At 41.0% G+C, this 21,268-nt stretch overlaps 1 protein-coding gene across 1 annotated transcript in view; it reads left to right on the top strand.

The window, feature by feature from the left end:
* Positions 1–1,804: 1,804 nt before the first annotated feature.
* ngfrb (nerve growth factor receptor b) overlaps positions 1,805–21,268 on the top strand; it is a 33,593-nt gene continuing 14,129 nt past the window's right edge. The window contains exons 1-3 of the mRNA XM_079656876.1: positions 1,805–2,125; positions 7,888–8,029; positions 15,080–15,436. Coding sequence (XP_079513002.1) covers positions 2,072–2,125; positions 7,888–8,029; positions 15,080–15,436 — 553 coding nt within the window. The 5' untranslated portion in view covers positions 1,805–2,071. The remainder of the gene's footprint in view (positions 2,126–7,887; positions 8,030–15,079; positions 15,437–21,268) is intronic.

Raw genomic sequence — 21,268 nt, 5'->3', positions numbered from 1 at the left:
ATTAATACAATAATACATTCGACTTAATTTAAAACTTGAATAAGTCATAGATCTGAACATTGCTGTTTATTTAGTCACTAAAAAACTAGTTTGGTTTTTGGTGAATCTTTCCAGATCTTCAAAGACTTTGTAGTCAATGTAGTGGGAAAAGTACCTCATTGACTCCAGTCGGCACGGGCTGTAGGGTCATCTTGACTAGTTGTATGGATGTGGTCTCCATTTGACCTGCTCATAGAAACAAAGCTTGCATTCCTGAGGCAACGCTCATTTTTCATGGCTTCACTTAAAATAAAAACAACAATAAGACATACGTGCTACTCTTGGCCCACAGAGGGCCATGTCTTTCCAGCTCGTCCCTATCTGTCTCTCTGTCTGTATCTGTGCGCTCATGGAGCCTCCTGCATCTCCCCCCCCCCTTCCTCTTGACCCTCTTCTATCCCAGGTGTGAAATCATCATCTCTCTCATCATCTGAGAGCTCAAAGTCTTAATCTCCCTGAACTATCTGGTACAGAAAATGTCTGCTTCAGTTCTGTCTCCTGCAACAAAATTGAGTCATTAAGTCCATGAAGATGGTCCTGACGTCCACTAGAATGGACATTTATAAAAGGGCTGTTATTTGAAAACTTGAATTATTGAATTGCTTTCAGAACAAATTATATAGTTCCTCAGATGTTAATAAACAAGAACATGTATGATTTTCATGGTAAAAATTACAATTATTCAACAATATTTGACTTCTCCTCCTGCTTCTACAACATTTTGTTTTTGGTGTGCCAGCCATTTCGGATGAAAAGAAAGAGGAACTTCCCAGCATGCAATTTTAACCAATGACATATCACTGGAAAGACCAGGATGTCCTCTGTACAGTACATCAGGGATTGATAGAGTAGCTCAAAAGAGTCAAAGGAGATGCATGTTAACAAAATGTCCACTACAGTGGACATTTTCAATGGGCTGGGTCACAGGAGGATATACTAATAAAGGACTGGCTTATCTAAAGACAGTTGAGTAGCACTTGAAATGTTTTGGCTCTATGAAACCTGATGTACTTATATGATTCTGCTTTCTTCAAGTTTGTATCTTCTTGGTCGAATGCACTTATTGTAAGTCGCTTTGGATAAAGGCGTCAGCTATGCATTGTAATGTAAGTGTGTGTGTGTGTGTGTGTGTGTGTGTGTGTGTGTGTGTGTGTGTGTGTGTGTGTGTGTGTGTTACAATACAGATCATTAACAGGACAGCTTAAAATAAATAGACACGTTTCTATTTAAGAAAGATTGATAGGAATACGCAGCCTGATTTGGGCTGGTTTCAGCCTTCCTCTTTAAGTGTCCGGCCTAATAATAAAAAATGCTGTAAAACGATTCAAAAATGAAGAAGCGATACTCATTTTCTCTGTAAACTAATGACAGATTTGGATTTCCTCAGACTCAACCAGCAGGTGCAGTCTGCTGAGGTCCACATTTAAAGCCAGCCATCATACAGTGACTCATTCATTCAACAGCAACACGGATGCAGAGGAATTGCTAATGAAAGCACTTCATACGTGAAGGCCGACTCAGGGGATGTTGGCGTGTCCTGAAACATTTACTGGATCTGTAGCTAATCAGCATGGAAGAAATGCTTTATGTGTGTGTGTGTGTGTGTGTGTGTGTGTGTGTGTGTGTGTGTGTGTGTGTGTGTGTGTGTGTGTGTGTGTGTGTGTGTGTGTGTGTGTGTGTGTGTGTGTGTGTGTGTGTGTGTGTGTGAAGTGGGCGTGGAGAGAGAGATGGCTCCTTCCCTGAAGCCTTTGAGCTGAGCGTCATATGAGCCCAGTTGGAGAGAAGCGCACCGATCATCCATTGGGTCAATCTCAGCGAGTGTATCCCCAGTCTGGACCCTGTGAGCGGCTCTGACAGATTTCTCCGCAGCGACACACACTTGGCAGCGTGTAGTCACCTGGAGAGTTTCTTTTTTTCTTCTTCCTAGAAGTCAACTCGAGAGAAAAAGCGCAGCAGCGATGACAGCCGAGTTTATTTCACGTGGAAGTGACTGAGACCCGCATCGTTTTATCCGATTGACTTTTCTGTGAGGATGCAAAGGAGAAACAGGATGAAGTCCGTTTTTATAACTTTGTTACTCGGCGTGGTGAGTACAAAGTTTGTTTAAATGTCGACCGTAAACTTAACGCCTGCGCAACTCAACACATTAAACACGTGTAGTTGTTTATTTTATTAACTCTCTTTTTCCTCCGTCCAGTCTTCAGCCTTATCACGTTTTGACAGGGAATCCCCCGGAAAATCTCTGTAAAGTTAGAATTTCCCATGCAACAAAGTGAGATTTAGCCTACTTTGTGACAACTTACACTAGTTTGATCTTTACTTGTAAAAATGTCTTTAGCAGATATTTTATCCCTGGAAACGATAAACTCCTTGCCGTTGCACCTGTCCTGAATGTCTCATGTAATGCAGAGCGGATGTATGCAGCAGCCATTCAGGTTGATACTCTATAGCTCCAGTTGCTGGATCTCTATAGTTCCACCCTTCTCAGTTACATGTGGCCCTTCAGACAGCAGGACAATAACACTGTCACAGTGGCCCCATGCGAAGTAGGAGCTGGCCAATAAACCACGTGTTAACTGATGAGGATGATTTACTGTAATTTCCTTGTCAAAGCAGGAATCAAGAAATCTTGAGAGGATGTAGGAAGATCTGGGGATTTTATCCTCTCCCTACTTTCCCCCAGGCCAAGCAGGCTCAGGAAGGAAATATATTTTCAAGTATGTTTTCTATCTGACAGGACATAGCTCGCCAGGGTCCTGTTTAAAGAACAGGCTGCACCACTGATACATGACAGCTGCCCTCACTGATGGCTATGCATCCTCTGCTGGCTCAGCATTGATACAGCCCAAAACAACCCCCTCTTACTCTTCCTCTCCTCCTTTCACCCTCTCATCTTCCTCTCTGTCTGTTTGCTCTTCATCTTCATAACAGATGTTGATTCAGCATTGTTTGGGATGGCATTAGCTGTAATGTCATTGCCAGAGTTGGAAGATGTACTCAGATATTGTAATTACATTAAAGTAGAAGTACCACAGTGTGGGAATACTATGTTACAAGTAAACACCCTGCATTGCAAATGTTACTCTAGCAAAAGTAAGAGAGTATTAGCATCAAAATATACTCAAAGTTGGTCAATTTTTTAATAATATATACAATATGTTTTGTTGTTATTATAATTATGGATGCATTACTGTGTTGTCAAAGCTGGTAAAGGTGCGGCTAGTTTGAATGACTTTGTATACTGCATGGTAGCTTGTGAATTTACTCTAGGTGTAGTTGTATTGTTATTTAAGTGCTTATTATATTTCATATCATTAATCCAAATCTGCAATGTTACTAAAAGGTGTTAAATAAATGTAGTACAAGTACACACTTTACCTCTGAATAGTAGTGGAGTAGAAGTACAAAGTCTCTCAAAATTGTACTGAAGTACAGTACATGAGAAAATCTACTTTCCACCACTGGTCATTGCCCATGTTCATCAGGATCAATGGCTGGATCTAAATAAGGCCCATCTTGAAGGAAGGCTATAGAGGAACTCTAATGGTCTAACGAGTGCTGACAGCTGAGGTCCAGAGGTTAAGTGCCTCCAACAGAGAATTGACTGCAGCATTAGTAAGATGGGTTGCTTTAGAGATATGTGTCCAGATGCTCCTGCGCATTCTTTAGTACACGATTGTTGATGTGCATTTGCTTTCTTTCAGCTGCAGGGAGTTGGGCTAACAAAAGTTGAAATCCCAAACTTCCCTCTCGTAACCAATTACAGGAAACTCGCAAGTCGAGCTCAAACTTGCTAAGTGCATCATTCTCTTTCATTCCACCAGCTATTTGCTCAAGTTACATGACCCTCTAATTCATCCGTATGCACAATTTAGCAGTCATTAGTGATGCACTTTAATCTGAGTTTTCTACATTTGAGGCGCTTTGGAGTTGCACCCACACCCGGAGCTAGAATATAAGTAAAAGAAAGACTAAGTAGAAGCCAAGCTCCGGGTTTTTGGAGTTGTTTCAAAAGTGTCACTCGTTTTGGAGCAGGTTTGTTCACATGAAAGGCTGTTTATGCGTTTTCGCAAACCTATGCGTGCCGATGGGTGTGTACAATATACAAGGGGGCAGTGCAGGGGAAGCGTGTGTGATGACAGATTTTATCCATCTCTAATTTAATGCTTGTTGTATAAGCTGTGTGTGGTAGGGAGCGATAAAAAAGGGACAGGTGAGAGGGAATACAGATAAATCAAATTATTTTTATTTAATGCAATGTCAGCGTAAAATCTCAAGTGAAAACTTGACAAGAAAATATATTTCTGAAAAGCATTTTTGTGTTTATTTAGTGAAATGTATTAATTTAATTCAAATCAAAGCATACAATCACCAATAGTAGAGCAACTGCAGGGGGAAAACAATGTTTTTGTGTCCGCAGAGGTTCTTTTTTTTTTGTAAAATCAGGATCGTTTCAGGAAATGTTACAATAATATCAGGCTTGTCTCACGAAATGTTAAAAGTCGCCCCCACAAAGATTAACACACATCTTTCGAACACGCACGTCGTAGTTAACTGAATATCGGAGAGTTGAAGGTGAATGGGTCGTGACATCATCAAGGGCAAGAGGGAGACGTGTGTGCACAAAGACAAACACACATTATCTGCCAGCTGACTCACAAGTGCCTGAGGGGACACTTGATGTTTTTTTAGAGCTCGTCTCTGTCAGCAACATTCCACACACACCTGAACCCTGACGATTTATGCCGAGCGTACCGCCTTCAGCCTTCCCCCAGTACACACACACACACACACACACACACACACACACACACACACACACACACACACACACACACACACACACACACACGCAGGGAGATGTACTCTTCACTCACACAACTGCACTTACTGTACACACACACACACACACACACACACACACACACACACACACACACACACACACACACACACACACACACACACACACACACACACACACACACACACACACACACACACACACACACACACACACACACACACACACACACACACACACACACACACACACACACACACACACACACACACACACACACACACACACACACACACACACACACACACACACCCTTAAATGAACTAACTGGTCTGCCAAAAATAATCATTCAATATATAGGTCATATATTATCTCAATGACACTTTACATCAAGATATAGCTTGTTCTCTGGTAACTCAGTAAGACATTGTTTATATTAAATAAAAACATGGTCACCATGGTAACGCCTTTTTCCAACACTCCTTTGTGAGTTATAAACTTCACAAATAAAGTATTGACACAGTTTAAGGACTTTATTGCAATATGAATGCAGTTTCTAAGGGAAATTACAGAAAATAAGCCTAGTCTATGTCTTGATAGAAATTATTTAAACAACAAATATATACAGTATGCAGGACATTTGTATTGATTATATATCCATATTTCTCAGACCTACCTCAAATTGTCATTATTAGTGCACGGCTCAATCTTACAGAAGGCAAAATGATCTGGAAACCATTAAATCTATCAAAGAGAAAAATGATTCACATGAGGAAACTGCATTATACTTTGAAGTCCCACATCAGCTATTACAGATCTTAAATCAAAAACTATGATCTGCGTCTTATCTGTCAACAAGTCAGCGAGTTGCTGCCAACAGGATAACAAGATAACCTCATAAATAAAAAGAATCTCTCCTCAGGTATCTGGATTGAATTAAAGACAGACTTCTGCTGGCCGGGTGTCAGAGGGCAAGCCTCTACTCTACTTTATCAAAGTTTGCAGAAACTAAAAGGACCCAGTGGGAGAAAGAAAAAAAGTAGGATAAAATGCATAAATAAGGTCGCACAAAAAAAAGACTTCTGGAAACATCCAGGCCCTGATGTGAAATGTGAGCGTGTACTCATGCAAATGTAGCAGCACGCATAAACATCTTCCACCTGACATCAGGAAAGATAAAGCACTCAACAGGTTATTGTTTGAAGAATGCAGAGAACATACAACCCATCATTAACTGTGTGTGTGATTCTTTTAACTTTTAAAACTGTTCCTGGGAATTTAGTACATCCATCCATCCATCTTCTCCCTCTTATCCGTGGTCGGGTCGCGGGGGTAGCAGTTCCAGCAGAGAGCCCCAAACTTTCTTTTCCCTGGCCACATCAACCAGCTCTGACTGGGGGATCCCAAGGCGCTCCCAGGCCAGCGAAGAGATATAATCCCTCCACCTGGTCCTAGGTCTACCCCTTGGTCTCTTCCCAGCTGGACGTGCCTGGAACACCTCCCTAGGGAGGCGCCCAGGTGGCATCCTAACTAGGTGCCCGAACCACCTCAACTGGCTCCTTTCGACGCGAAGGAGGAGCGGTTCAACTCCGAGTCCCTCCCGGATGACCGAACTTCTCACCTTATCCCTAAGGGAGACACCAGCCACCCTGCGGAGAAAACCCATCTCGGCCGCTTGTACCCGCGATCTCGTTCTTTCGGTCATGACCCATCCTTCATGACCATAGGTGAGGGTAGGAACGAAAATGGCGCGGTAGACAGAGAGCTTTGCCTTCTGGCTCAGCTCCCTTTCGTCACAACGGTGCGGTAAAGCGACTGCAGTACCGCTCCCGCTGCTCCGATTCTCCGACCCATCTCACGCTCCATTGTTCCCTCACTCGAGAACAAGACCCCGAGATACTTGAACTCCTTCACTTGGGGTAAGGACTCATTCCCTACTTGGAGTGGACAGTCCATCGGTTTCCTGCTGAGAACCATGGCCTCAGATTTGGAGGTGCTGATCCTCATCCCAGCCGCTTCGGTTGCGAACCGATCCAGTGAGTGCTGAAGGTCGCAGACCCATGAAGCCATTAGAACCACATAATCTGCAAAAAGCAGTGGTGCAATCCTTAGTCCACCGAACTACAGACCCCCTCGAAATCCGATCCATGTATATTACAAACAGGATTGGTGACAAAGCGCAGCCCTGGCGGAGGCCAACCCTCACCGGAAATGGGTCCGACTTACTTACCACGTACACTTATGAGCATCCTTATGTTCGAACATGGTGTTTGTTATGGCCAATCCATGACTAGCACAGAAGTCCAGTAACAAACCACCACTCCGGAATTTAGTCGTTGCTGGGAAATTTGAAATATGTTAACATAGATGCATTAGAGTGAAAATGAGATGTAAGGTTCATGTGAGTGTTATACATGTGTATACATGTGGATAAGACCAGTGGTATCCAAATCTTGACCCTTTGAAAGTAAAGCATTGCAACCTATGTCAAAGACGTCACATTGTTTCTACATGTTGTAAGCTGCGCAACAGAAGAGTTGTTCTTCCTCCAATTGTTTCATTTGAATCTTTTTAGAAGCTCAAAAAGAAAAAGTCATTATATATTTTGCAAGCACATAGAGAATAGAAAAAGGAGCCAGAACAATTTACATTATTGTGTGCTGAAATCAGCATTTTCTTCTCTCCCATCCCATTAATCATCTCACACCCTCTTATATTTATCTTGCATCCTGTTGCACGATCCCTGCGCTGGGACTTTTAGCGGTTCCAAAGTAAACCTATTCGGAGACCCCGGATGATTAAAGACAAAGTATTTCTTTCTATTGTTTTTCTTGTGAAATACAGAATGTTTATATCTGTTCCAGGCATCTGGAAACAGAGAAAAAAACATCTGTGCTTTGCTTGCATTTTACAATTCGGGACAATAAATACAGTTTTTGTAACTATAACAATTCGGTCCTTTTGTGTATTGTTGTTGGATGCTGCTGAATGCAATTGTTTATTTGCTTGTCCCACTCACGATGATCTGTGTTGTGATCTGGCAGGTTGGGGCTCTAGCTAATAAGGAGGACTGTTTGTCGGGACAGTATACATCCATCGGAGAATGCTGTAAGCAGTGTCTGCCCGGGGAGGGCGTCAGCAGGCGCTGCGGACACGCGCAGACCGGCTGCACCGCCTGCCTGGACAGTGAGTAACACAAAAAACAGCTGTCACACACACACAGTCACACACTCTGTCCCTCACTCATGTCATGTATTCCTTTCTGTCCCTTCCCCCAAGCTTCATGAACATCAGGTTGAGAAATGTTTCCCAAATTCCTACTGATGGACAAACAGAAAAAAACGGAAAAAAGGAGGCTATTAAAATGCCTTCTGTTTTTTTCCAGTCAAACAAATAACACTACACATGACACCAACGCACTAAAAATTGAGAGCAAGAAGACAGCAGACTTGCAATTGAGCATGCACTGTGATCACTCTCTGCAAAAGGCACTTAAGAAAGTATGTCTGAGGCTAATGAGAATGACATTGGTTTAAAGAAGATTGGTTACAAATTGAAGAAATTACATTTTTACCTGTATATGGCGCTGAATGGAAATGGGATCATCCAAGGTCATAAAGTCCATTGTCTCCTTTTATGGCAATCAATCCAGAAGTTTTTATTTTTTTTAAAGGAGAAGAAATTAGCTTGATGGAATGTCAGAGGATCATCAAAATCATTTCATTGAAATCCATCTGATCTTAGATATTGTCGAGTTTTCACCAACTGCCTGCGATTGCCTCTGGTGTGGATAAAAACAGATCCCAGTTTTTTTAATTACTAAACATAATACACCTTAAAATCAGTTTGGATCCATTATTGTGCAGATATGAAATGTAAATCCTTAACTTACTGAGCTAGACAGCAGGAAGAAAAGATGCCGGGCCTATCTGTGCTCCAGCATTACTGCCCTCTTCCTGACCCTTACCATGTAGGGAGTGAAGCTGTGCTGAACCGTAAGACTTTATGAGGACACCGATATTGAGAGGATTCAAGAGGTGGACCAGCTAGAAAATGTTGTTGGAGTGGAAAAGCATCAGACAAGTTGTTTCGGCACTGGGATTAAAACGCATCGTTTGTAAACTGCAGACCAAAGAGCCCAAATGGACATAGAGGTATATTTCTGCTTGAGCAAAAGGGAAAACAAATCAACAGTTCTAATGTGAGATCAAAGGTCAGTTAAGCCTGAATAGGCCAGGGTTGGTCCTCAGCCAGTTCCTGAACTGTTCCCAGAGTTTTTCCTCTCATGAATTCCCTGGCTATCCTGCGTCGAGGCGAGGAAGTGGTTGTCAAAGACCCTGGGTCAGTGAAGGATGGGAAACCCTGAGCTAAGGAACCTCTCACTCAGAGAAATATATAGACGTAAGTTCATGGGAGAAGCCATGATAAAGACATAGAGAAATCATTTATATTTTCATTTGGAATGATTTATAATTTTAGAAGAAGTGTGTGTCAGATCAGGAGTTACATCATTATAATATATTGTTGCCTTGTAACGATATAAAAAGACAGAAATGTACAGATTGCTACAGAACCAATTCAAGGTTTAAAGTTATTTTAATAAAGACATTAGCTGTGTCTCTGTGGTTGCAGCTCTGTGTTGCACAACATGAAGGCTCACAGGGTGATAAATATCACTCCCTCTCCAGTGCTTGTTCTGCTCAGACATGAACAAACACAGACTGTGAAAGGCTCTCAAAACTGTCACGAGGCCAGACACGCTCATGGAAAAAGAGAAATGCAAAGCAGATAGAGCTCTCCACCAGAAACATCCTAATGATATTTTAAAAAACGGGACAAACATATTGATTTCATCAGTAATGCAAGCTGATGGAGCTGCAGTGCGAGTATGAAAAAGCATTACAATAACAAGACTGAAACATTAGTCGGTTGTTTGTCTATTGACAGTTAACTTATTGACCTTACCCCATTATTACTGCAGGACTTGACTCGTTTCACTTTAGGTACAAGGTCTTTATTTGGTTTTCGAATACAGATAGTAGTGCCCAAGTCTAGGCCTCATTATCAGCTGATCACTTTTGCACTGACATGTGAAAGTGCATCTTCAGCAGACCTCGCTGAATCCGTTCATCTTATTCAAACAGAGGAACGACATTTCTCTGCATGTTCAGCGTAGTTACAGCATAGGTTTACAAGCAGCCATTCTTTCAAATCTGGGTTGAGGAATACAAATATTGAATCACTATTGTCATATGGCAGCTTGGCTTTTAAAAACGGAGTGATTGTGCAAGTTGTATCCTGACAATTATCTCTGACCAATCAGTGGGCTGCAGCATTTTAAAGGCACTTCTATTGACTTAGCTTGCTTAAAACGTCAACTCTCAAGCACCAGGTAGTAATCACAATTTTGCTAATGGTAAGCCAAAGAAGGGGTTTAGTATCATGTGCTATGCAGTGGACGTGCTTAGAATAGCTTAGCATGTAGGTTACAGTTTGTGTATAATCATATATGTAGTACGTAAACTGCAAACAGTGGGGCAAAAAAGTATTTAGTCAGCCACCAATTGTGCAAGTTCTCACACTTAAAAAGATGAGAGAGGCCTGTCATTTTCATCCTAGGTATACCTCAACTATGAGAGACAAATGAGGGAAAAAAAAAAAATCCAGAAAATCACATTGTCTGATTTCTAAAGAATTTATTTGCAAATGATGGTGGAAAATAAGTATTTGGTCAATAACAAAAGTTCATCTCAATACTTTGTTATATACCCTTCGTTGGCAATGACAGAGGTCAAACGTTTTCTGTAAGTCTTCACAAGGTTTTCACACACTGTTGCTGGTATTTTGGCAGGAGGTTGTCACTCAAAATCTCACGATACATGGCCCCATTCGTTCTTTCCTTTACACGGATCAGTTGTCCTGGTCCCTTTGCAGAAAAAAAGCCCCAAAGCATGATGTTTCCACCCCCATGTTTCACAGTAGGTATGGTGTTCTTTGGATGCAACTCAGCATTCTTTCTCCTCCAAACACGTCAAGTTGAGTTTTTACCAAAAAGTTATATTTTGGTTTCATCTGACCATATGACATTCTCCCAATCCTCCTTCTGGATCATCTAAATGCTCTCTAGCAAACTTCAGACGGGCCTGGACATGTACTGGCTTAAGCAGGGGGACACGTCTGGCACTGCAGGATTTGAGTCCCTGGCGGTGTAGTGTGTTACTGATGGTAGCCTTTCTTACTTTGGTCCCAGCTCTCTGCAGGTCATTGACTAGGTACCCCCTTGTGGTTCTGGGATTTTTGCTCACCGTTCTTGTGATCATTTTGACCCCACGGGGTGAGATCTTACGTGGAGCCCCAGATCGAGGGAGAATATCAGTGGTCTTGTATGTCTTCCATTTTCTAATAATTGCTCCCACAGTTGATTTCTTCACACCAAGCTGCTTACCTATTGCAGATTCAGTCTTCCCGGCCTGGTGCAGGTCTACAATTTAGTTTCGAGTGTCCTTTGACAGCTCTTTGGTCTCGGCCATAGTGGAGTTTGGAGTGTGACTGTTTGAGGTTGTGGACAGGTGTCTTTTATACTGATAACGAGTTCAAACAGGTGCCATTAATACAGTTAACAAGTGGAGGACAGAGGAGGCTCTTAAAGAAGAAGTTACAGGTCTGTGAGAGCCAGAAATCTTGTTTGTTTGTAGGTGACCAAATACTTATTTTCCACCATAATTTGCAAATAAATTATTTAAAAATCAGACAATGTGATTTTCTGGATTTTTTTTCTCATTTTGTCTCTCATAGTTGAGGTATACCTAGGATGGAAATTACAGACCTCTCATCTTTTTAAGTGGGAGAACTTGCACAATTGGTGGCTGACTAAATACTTTTTTGCCCCACTGTATATGCTCTTAAAGATGCATTTTCGTTCTATGCAACTTCATTTTCACTCTGATGTGAGTAGAAACTATTCATATTTGATGTCTGACAATCTTTCTTACTAATTATCTTTCAACATCAAGTCCCACTCATGTTGTTTCAGGCCTGCTGCCCACAGTTGATAGGATCATGCATTTATAAGAGACAGACTGTGGTGTCCAGACAGTGTACAGGCTTCATTTAGTACAGATAGCTAACAGGGGCCGAGATGTACTCAAAAGGAGGCTCTGCTGAAACGCATGGAGGAGTTTGGATGAATGAACAGATGGTGGATATGAAACAGGGCATGTACAGCTGGAATATGGACAACTTCTCAGCCAACAGCTAATGGTTCAAACACAAACACGCAAACCTCCCACACATTTACTCAGCACACAGACACGGACTGACCTTATTTGTCTTTTCCACTTTCTCTTCCTGTCCTTTAGCATCACTCATTTACTAGAGACCACATAATCACCCAAGGCTCATCAATTCAGTTTATTAAAGATTATAACCAAAATACCAATGAATTGTACAAATATATATCGTACTTTAATTACAGTTTACACTCATTTGTATCTGGATGTTATCCCTCTCATCTAAATATGATTTTGAAGCATAAGAACAATTATCACTACATTTAATATACTGTCAAAGAGAAGCTCTAATCAAGCTTTAAAACATGATTGCAAATGGCATGTAAATGATTTGTCTTCCTCACATTAATAAATGAACACACTCCCAATAAAATGGTGAGTTCCAAAACCCTTAAATGTGTCAGCATTTAGCACTTCCTGTTCCCTCGTCTCAACTTCAGTAGGTGTTTTTTTACTGTTAGGATTTCTGGATACCAATGTTCTTTTGCAAATGTTCTCAAAATTCCATTAACATTTGAAAAAAAGCAATGGATGACAACATTCTTTTTTCTGAATGTTTATGTTCTATGGGTGATGACAGATTAAAGTAAAATGTGATGACATGAGTCATACCTTTAAAACCCTCATATACACACAACCTAATAAAGACAACCATCAAAACAGCACATCCTAATGAATTAACAATCAAGTACGGATCAAACCAAATGATCCCCTTAGCGATCATAATGCCAAACAAGAGATAATAAATCAATCAAGCCTGGATTAAATTGTTTAATTATTTATCCTAAAAATAGAGTATTAAAATACACTTTTCACACACATACACACACCCTGTGCTGTAGCCAGTGTATATAAAGTAAGGAGTCCTTTAAGGGTGTTAAAAACAAGTCAAGTGTTCTGGTTCAATATGCTGAGCCAGGAAAAGACTGTCTGTAAAAAGACTGCCCCCCTACCCCCCCTTAGTCGCCCCCCCACCCTCCCTTAGTCACCCCCCCCTCCCCCCCATGCTCCAGGCTAGCGTTATTAATGTATTGACTTGCATTATTGATGCATGGCATTATGATAATGGCTCTGAGAGCATGCGTGGGGTGCGTAGGTGAGGGTAGTCTGAGGATGTGTGTCTGTTTGAGGAGAGGATGCAGGAGATAATGGGGATCGTGGGGGGGTGGAGGGTAACAGTGTAAGACTGAACCGCTGTTTGTCCTTAAAGACATAATTAAACAAAAGGATCCGCGATGGACCAAACCAATTTAGGATATGTTCATCTCAAATGACCCAGTTATGTCTTCAAGGACAAACATTGGTCTCTGTTTATCCGTCCTCATCTCTGGATTTAATCTCTACTTCATCAGAGAGCTCGCCGTGGTTGGTGGGCCGGAAGCACACGCACTGACAACTTGATATGCCATGTGACACAACTCCCTTTATCTCCTAACACACTCAGTTTAGTTGGGTTGGGTTTAAACTGAAATTAAAAAAATAAGTACTGTAGACTAAAAAAATGATTTAGTACCAGCTCCTAAAATGGGTTTCCTTGCAATTTATTACAAAACAAATCTAGACTGTTGGTTGGCACAAAAGCAATTTGAAGACACTTTTAGCCAATTGTAATCGACATTTTCCGACAAAAACAGTTCAATTTATCAGTAGATGAATTAAACCGCTCTAAAAAATGTAAATAATAGTTGCAGCACCAATTTAGGTCAAAAATAGCTCTCTGTCCGGAAGCTTGCTTTTGAAATAGATTTTTGCAGAAATTTGAGGGTGTGGTTTGGTTTATGAAGTTGAAGAAAATGGTGAACCGTGAACTTTTCACACCTAATGACGGTATGTAAACAATTGTTATGTGCCAGTAATAATTCAAAAGTAAAATATATTAAGTTTATTATCATTTAAAAAATATTTCACTTTCAAATAAATGAAAATGATGCTTGTCAACAGTTTAGAAATACTGAAGAGATTTTGAGGTCATACTTTCACATCCCCCCCCCCCCCCCCCCCCCACATACACACGCATCTATCTGTTGAATAATTTAGTGTGTTTCCCAGTTCCCTATCCAGCCGAAACACAATTCCATAAAACATGAAATATTGATTGCGTTCTCTGCAGATATATCTGTCAGGTAGATAGAGCATTTATGAAACACATTGTGATTTATGTACGAGCATCATCTGATAAAGACAATGTTGCTGCATACTCATTTATTTTATATGAGTTATTGTAAGTGACCCATGCAGTTACGTATCCACCACAGAGGATGACCCTTACACTGAATTCCCGTGTTACTGTGACTATGGACAGCTCAATCCCAAAGTGTCCATAGAAAGCATTTCCTAAATTTAGAAATAACAACTATACTTTTGCATAGATATGATCCAATTATAAACTAAACACTTTGCTTTTAAAAACAGAATATACACTTTGTTGACTTTAAAACTAAAGTAAAAGACTAAACTATTCAAACTGTAATAAAGGGAAACGATTTAATAAAAGTGGATAAGAAGTGTGTGAGTACCTAAATAAAGGCGTGAAGTGTTATACAAAGTATTTTAGCAGAAAAAGGAGATAAAGGATTATTAATACCAAGATGTTGAGATAAAAGCATGACAAATCATTTCCAGATCTGTAATCAGGTTGAAGGAAGAACACTTTAAAGTCAAAAGGAGTCAAATGCAAACATATTGCACTGGGATTGTGCTTTTCATCTATGCAATCACAATCATTTGAATATCACATTTTTCAACACACTTAAAATGACACAGTCTTCTGTCTAAATTGAAAATGAAAAAGAGATTCCACACTGGACACTGGAGTGACACCAACCATGTCAAAGTATTGTGCATATAAAGTATTGTACATGCTTTCAAAATGATGTCTGATGAAACAAAGGTCAGACTTCTGGCTGATAAGAACATTTCATGGCTGTTTTCTTCCCTCTCCTTTCAGGTGAAACCTTCTCAGAAAGCTTGAGTCACACAGAGACATGTCAGCCGTGCACAATGTGCTCAGGTCTGCTCCGCATGAAGTCGCCCTGCACAGACTCCAACGACGCCACCTGTGTCTGCAACTACAGCTACTACTTGAATACAATCTCTCAACAGTGTGAGCACTGCACAAAATGTCCTGAGGGCCAGGGGATGCTGTACAGCTGCGAGTTTGACCATGACACGGTGTGCGAGGAGTGCGAAGAGGACACGTACTCGGACCAGGAAAGCTCTCGGGAGCCCTGCATCCCCTGCACCACCTGCGATGACGATATGCTGTTAAAGGCCTGCACTTCTACGACTGATACCGTTTGTCAAGGTAAGACAATTTGCTTTACAGATGCTCATAGTGAAATGTACAGTATATTACAGTATTATAAAATGATGCCCTGATTATTTAAAAACAGAGACATCCACATGGGCCTGGTTATATTACATTGAGTGTCTTTAAACTTGCTTATTTGCTGTTTTGACCAGAAGACAATGAGAAGAACGATACCACGAACAAATGAGTCTGGTAGTTCTGAAGGTACGGCCAGCAGCCTGTTAGCTTAGCTTAGCACAAAGACTGGAAACAAGGGGGATCAGCTATTAAATACGTTGGGACCATCAACTGGTTATCAAAAAGCTTGGGGAAAAATCGTTACTATATAAATCTCTTTTGAATATCTGGCATTATCACTTAAGTCTGTTAACAGTTTTCATTGTGGGTCCTTTTCAACATATTGAAAAAAATGTATATGAATATTTTCAGGCCTGTTAAAATCATTAAATCAATACAAAAAGCTGGGGCTCCATTTAATATTTAAAATATACACGGCACAGTTCATTAATATGAACAGTAATTTGGAAAGCATTTGAAGAAGTCAATACAACATTTGATAGCGATATAGTACGTTTCACAACTTTATATTCAGGTAAAACAAATCTGCATAAAAAATATACAATAATACAATTGGTAAAATGAAGTATCACTTTAGATGTTCCCAGTGTATCTTTACATATTTTCCAACTTGTGTGAACCCGCACTTTAATATTAGCAATTCAGTTGAGCATGTTCAACACTTAACGCACTATAAACCTCATGCAGGGAGATGAATAAGGCATTCACGGGATTGTTTCACTCTGAGTTATGAGGTAAAGTGAAATTCTGCGGAACCTGATCTATCCATTTAACAAGACACTTCATTCACTTGTTTGGAGATTTATTATTTATTGCTAAGATATTTAGCTAATGGCTTTGGGATGACCCTATCAAAACACTTGGCAAGTTTACCATGAACTCCTGTGCAGGAGCCAGTAAAGTTGAATGATGGAGAGCATCACCCGGGGTCATAATGGCCTGGAAAGGATTTATATGAGCACATATTTTTCTGTACGGATAGTGAGACCACATAATCAACACTATAGACACTGTGGGCCATGGACCTAAATGCCACCCCAAAGCTTGTCTCATTGTCTTCGTCGACTCATCCCATCCACAGACACAAAGACTACACTCTTTCTATGGAGAGGTTTAGAAGGAGGTCACATCTCTGAATTTCTTTTATTGCACAGCACCCTGTGTGTATCACAATCCTAATCACAAATTCCTCATGGCTGCAGTAACTTCTCATTCCAATGACCTGATGCCTTACAGATTAAATCAACGCTTTTGTGAAATGACAATAAAAGGAGTCTGTTGATCAGCCATGCCGTCTGTTGGGGCAGCGGTTTGGAGGACGTTGTTATCACAGTGTGAGGACAGAGCCAGTCTCAGGCTGAAGGGACTCTTTTGTGCCTCTCCCATGATCCCGTCTGCACTATCATGAGGCCTTTCAGTTTACCCCATGGGGCTACTTCAAGGAGCCAGTAATGAGTAAAACAGACAGTGAAACTTATTTAGATTTATCCTTCATATCTTTTTGTGACTGTCTCCTTCTGTTTTGGGAATGTTATGCTTCACTTTGAGCTATATCTAAGTCACACTAGAGCAGGGGTCAGGAACCCTTTTGACTGGGAGAGCCATAAAAGCCAAATATTTCTAAATATATTTCATTGAGAGCCATATAGTATTTTTAAGGTATAATAAATTAAATATGTCTTACTTTTAATGCGACTTCTGGTGCTGCATGGTTTTGCTGATGGCCTTGTAGTCTGGTTCATACGTGGTGAGGTTGAGCTTCATGCAGGCGTTGAGGCTTCCATCAGTTAAACGTGAGCGTAGGTTGGTCTTAATGTTCCTCATATGCGAGAATGACTGCTCACATGCATATGTAGAGCCAAACATGGTCAATACGGCAATACTCACACGCTGCATTGTGTGGTATGTCACAGGAAGCTCGCTCCAAGTTTTAAGAATCAGCTGGTCTTCAGGTTGAAGATTTTTCATTTCTGTCCACTTGTGTTCCCTCGCCAGCTCTGCTCGCTGTCGCGCAAGACTTTCCAACTCTCCATTAAGTGACTTGAACTTACTCATCCACATGTCTGATGCCTTCAGGTCAGCAACTTCCAGCTCAAAGTCTCCGATAGAGACCCCGGGGATGCATGTCAGGTCGATTTTGTCCACTGCACACTCACATGTGGATGAGGGATGAACTTGAAAAGACCAGTGCGTGCACGAAATTCTCCAAAACGTGCTTTGAATGACTGCAGGAGATTGGACGTAAAGCCAGCTAGCTGCTGGAGATCCAGATGTTGAGTGGAGTCACTTGCTAAGCATGCATCTCTAAATTGTTGCAGTCTTTCAAAGTGCAGAAGACGACCTGTTTCAATGTCCCTGAGAAAGACTTCCAGCTTGCTTTCAAACGCGAACACTGCTTGTTGAAAGGATGAGATTGTATTTCCAATAACTTGCATTTTCACATTGAGCTGGTTCAGATGGCCAGTTATGTCCACGAGATAGTGAAACTGCAGGAGCCAGTCAGTGTTGTCTAGCTCATGATGCTTGACGCCTTTCATTTCAAGAAAAGTCAGGATTTCACTCAGGCAAGCTGCAAAAAGGCTGAGCACCTTCCCCCTTGACAACCAACGCACGTTGCTGTGTAAAAGCAGACCGGGATAATGATTCCCAACTTCTTCTAACAGAGCTTTAAACTGGCGATCATTTAAAGCTCGGGCAACAATAAAGTTGACCACTCGAATGACCAGCGACATCACCTCACCAAGCTCCTGGCCACACGTCTGAGCGCAAAGCGCCTCCTGGTGCAGGATTCAATGAAAACTTAGGATGGCTCTCTTTTCATGTTCACGGAGAAGCGCTACAAATCCTTTGTTCTTCCCCAACATACAGGGTGCACCATCAGTACAGACAGAAATAAGTTTATCCATCGGTAGTTTTTTTTCTTTAGCAAACTCCATAAAAGACGTGAATAAATCCCCTCCTCTTGTTTCATTGGCAAAACAGCCAAGCTTTCCTCACGCAGTGTGTCACCTGCAGCATACCTGGCAATTATACTGCACTGAGATAGATGGCTAACGTCTGTTGACTCATCTAACGCGAGAGAAAAGTATTTCCCGGCGTTTATGTCCTTAATTTGTGTTTCCTCGACTTGATTTGCCATCATGATGCTACGATCGTGCACAGTTCTTGCTGACAGGGGCATGTCTTTTATTCGTTTGATTATCTTGTCTTTATTTGGGAAGTCATCAAACAGTTCATTGGCCACATCAAGCATGAATGTTTTAGCATACTCGCCATCAGTGAATGGCTTTCCATCCCTTACTATTGCCAAAGCACCCGCAAAGCTAGCGGAATTCCCGTCACCTTGCTTGGTCCACACACGTAGTTGCTGCTGACTCGTCTGCACTCTCCGCTGTAGCTCCTCGCATGCCCTTTTCCTGCTGTCCCCCGCTGGATATTTCGATGCAAATGAAGCATGGTGCGTATCGAAGTGCCGCTTTATATTTTACCATTTCATCTATGCAATTTTATCATTGCATATTAGACATACCGCAGATCCTGCTCTCTCCACAAATGCAAATTCCTCTGTCCACGCAGCCTGGAATGCACAGTGATCATCGTCTTTTTTTCTTTTCGCCATCTTTTCCGTTACAAGGGTTGAAGCGGATAAACTAGTTGGCTATCTGATAAAATTGATTTCTTCACCTTTACAATGACCCGGCATGCTCGCGAGCCATTGGTTCCCGACCCGACCCACGGGTGACCCGTGAAATTTATCTTCAAAACTAATTTCTGTTTACTTTCAAATTACACAGTATTATTAAGAAATATCACAAGTATTTTAAAATCAGTTCCTAACTGATTTTTATTTTTTGTTTTTCAACTCAAAATTGTCTGGGAGCCATATGCCATCACCGGAAGAGCCATAGGTTCCCGACCGCTGCACTAGAGGATTTGTGTTTTTTTTTAAACTATAGGGTCTACATCTTGCACATATCAATGGATATTTGCTGCTTGAGTTTGATGACACTGTATGGATAACATTTGATTTGAACCCTGTTATCGGATCTCAAAAGCTGGCTTAATTTCAAAATGGTTGACTTCATTTTTAGGAGGGTCATGATACCAATTTACGTTAATGTTTGAATGATCAACAATACGGCTATTGTGGATCCATGTCAGAAATTTGGTTCGACTATTCTGGTTTTGCACACGGCTACTGTCAACATAGATAAACTGAGGTAAACTTGTACTATTTGTTATTGGAGTAAGAATATACTTGTTGTAGTTATAAGTTCAGTGCTGTCCCCTTTTCCCCATCCATCTGTTTAATCTAATAAAACCCCAAAAAATTTAATTGGGCCAAATGGCACTGCATCTCTCTCTTCTGCCAACATTTCTGAGGAAATGGTCGTATTGTTGGAATGTACTCAAGTAGGAAACTGACCGGAAACCGTCTGTATATTGCCTTGCAAATTTGACATTGTGTTACTAGATTTACTAACGTTAGTGATCCCAGTGATCCCACTACATGTCTTTGCAATTTGGAAATGGGCTTGTTCTATGTTTTACTGAGAGTTTGATGGACGGTTGATATAAGTTTGGGTTGTGTTCAATATAGAGACGGTCAGTTAAAGGTGTTGGGACACATTAGGCCCTCTACCAAAAAAGATAAATGCCATTCCATTGAGAAGACGGGACTTCTGAAGTTCTGCTGTGGCCAGGAAAGCTGTTTGTGGTCAGTAAATACAATGAGTCAGTAGACTCTGTAGAATAAACAACAGTGTCTGTACATATTTACTGTCCAACGATCCAGCTGAGCAGAGCAATGGAACAAATGTAATGAGAAATGGACCTAATAACTTTAGATTTCTAAGACTCGTGTTAATTTGAGTAATTGAAATGTTTTCGTGACTGATTAATCAAACTCTACAACATATTAGTGGTATATTTTGACTGTGCACATATTGATTAGACAAGTAGTGTGAGTAAACGCAACATGAACGATTAATAAATTGCCCAACGTCTGCCCAGCTATGTAAAAACCAGGGAAAGTCCCACAAACAGAAGAGGTTATTTATTAAGCAGAAGTGGACACACAACATGTATTGATGTTTTTCTACAAAGTGCCCCGCTTCTGTTAAAAACATCTTCCATTGAGGATGATGCCTTAATGCAGCTTGATTCAACTTGTGGTTTGTCAAAGAAGCGTGATGGACAGAGATGATTAATCCAATATCAAGATATAAGAAGCCAGAGCTCCAATACTAAAACATCTTTAAGATAGCTAATACAGTATACTTCATGATGAATGTGACTTTGCTGTGATTCCAGGCACACGGCTCACTGTGTATGGGCTTCATCATCATATATTATTGCTAACTTTAACCCAATCATATGCCCTTTATTTCTAATGTAATCTTTTTTGCCCAAGCACAAGCGTTATCAGCACTTACAAATCTGTAGTGCTGCCAGACGTCTTCATCCATTAGTGTTGTGGAGTCAGGCGACACAGGCATGAAGGCTAAAAGCAGTCAGGATGGTGGAGGGAGAGAGAGGAGAAGGCCATTGCCCGTGAACATACAAGTCGTAACATGAGATATTGGAAACATAGTTTAACTGAAGGTGGAGGAACCAGGACATCACCTTGACTGTACTGTAGGTTATCTTTAGATAGAAAGCTGGATCTCCTGCTGTTATTGTTTGGTTCATATTTGATTTGGCCAGTAGGCAAATCTCCCCTTTTTGTGGATACAAGCTCAGCTTTTA

The sequence above is a fragment of the Notothenia rossii genome (genome assembly GCF_949606895.1).
Source record: "Notothenia rossii genome assembly, chromosome: 11".
Classification (NCBI taxonomy): domain Eukaryota; kingdom Metazoa; phylum Chordata; class Actinopteri; order Perciformes; family Nototheniidae; genus Notothenia; species Notothenia rossii.
Note: the sequence above shows the minus strand (reverse complement) of the source record. Positions and strands in the feature narration are given on the sequence as shown.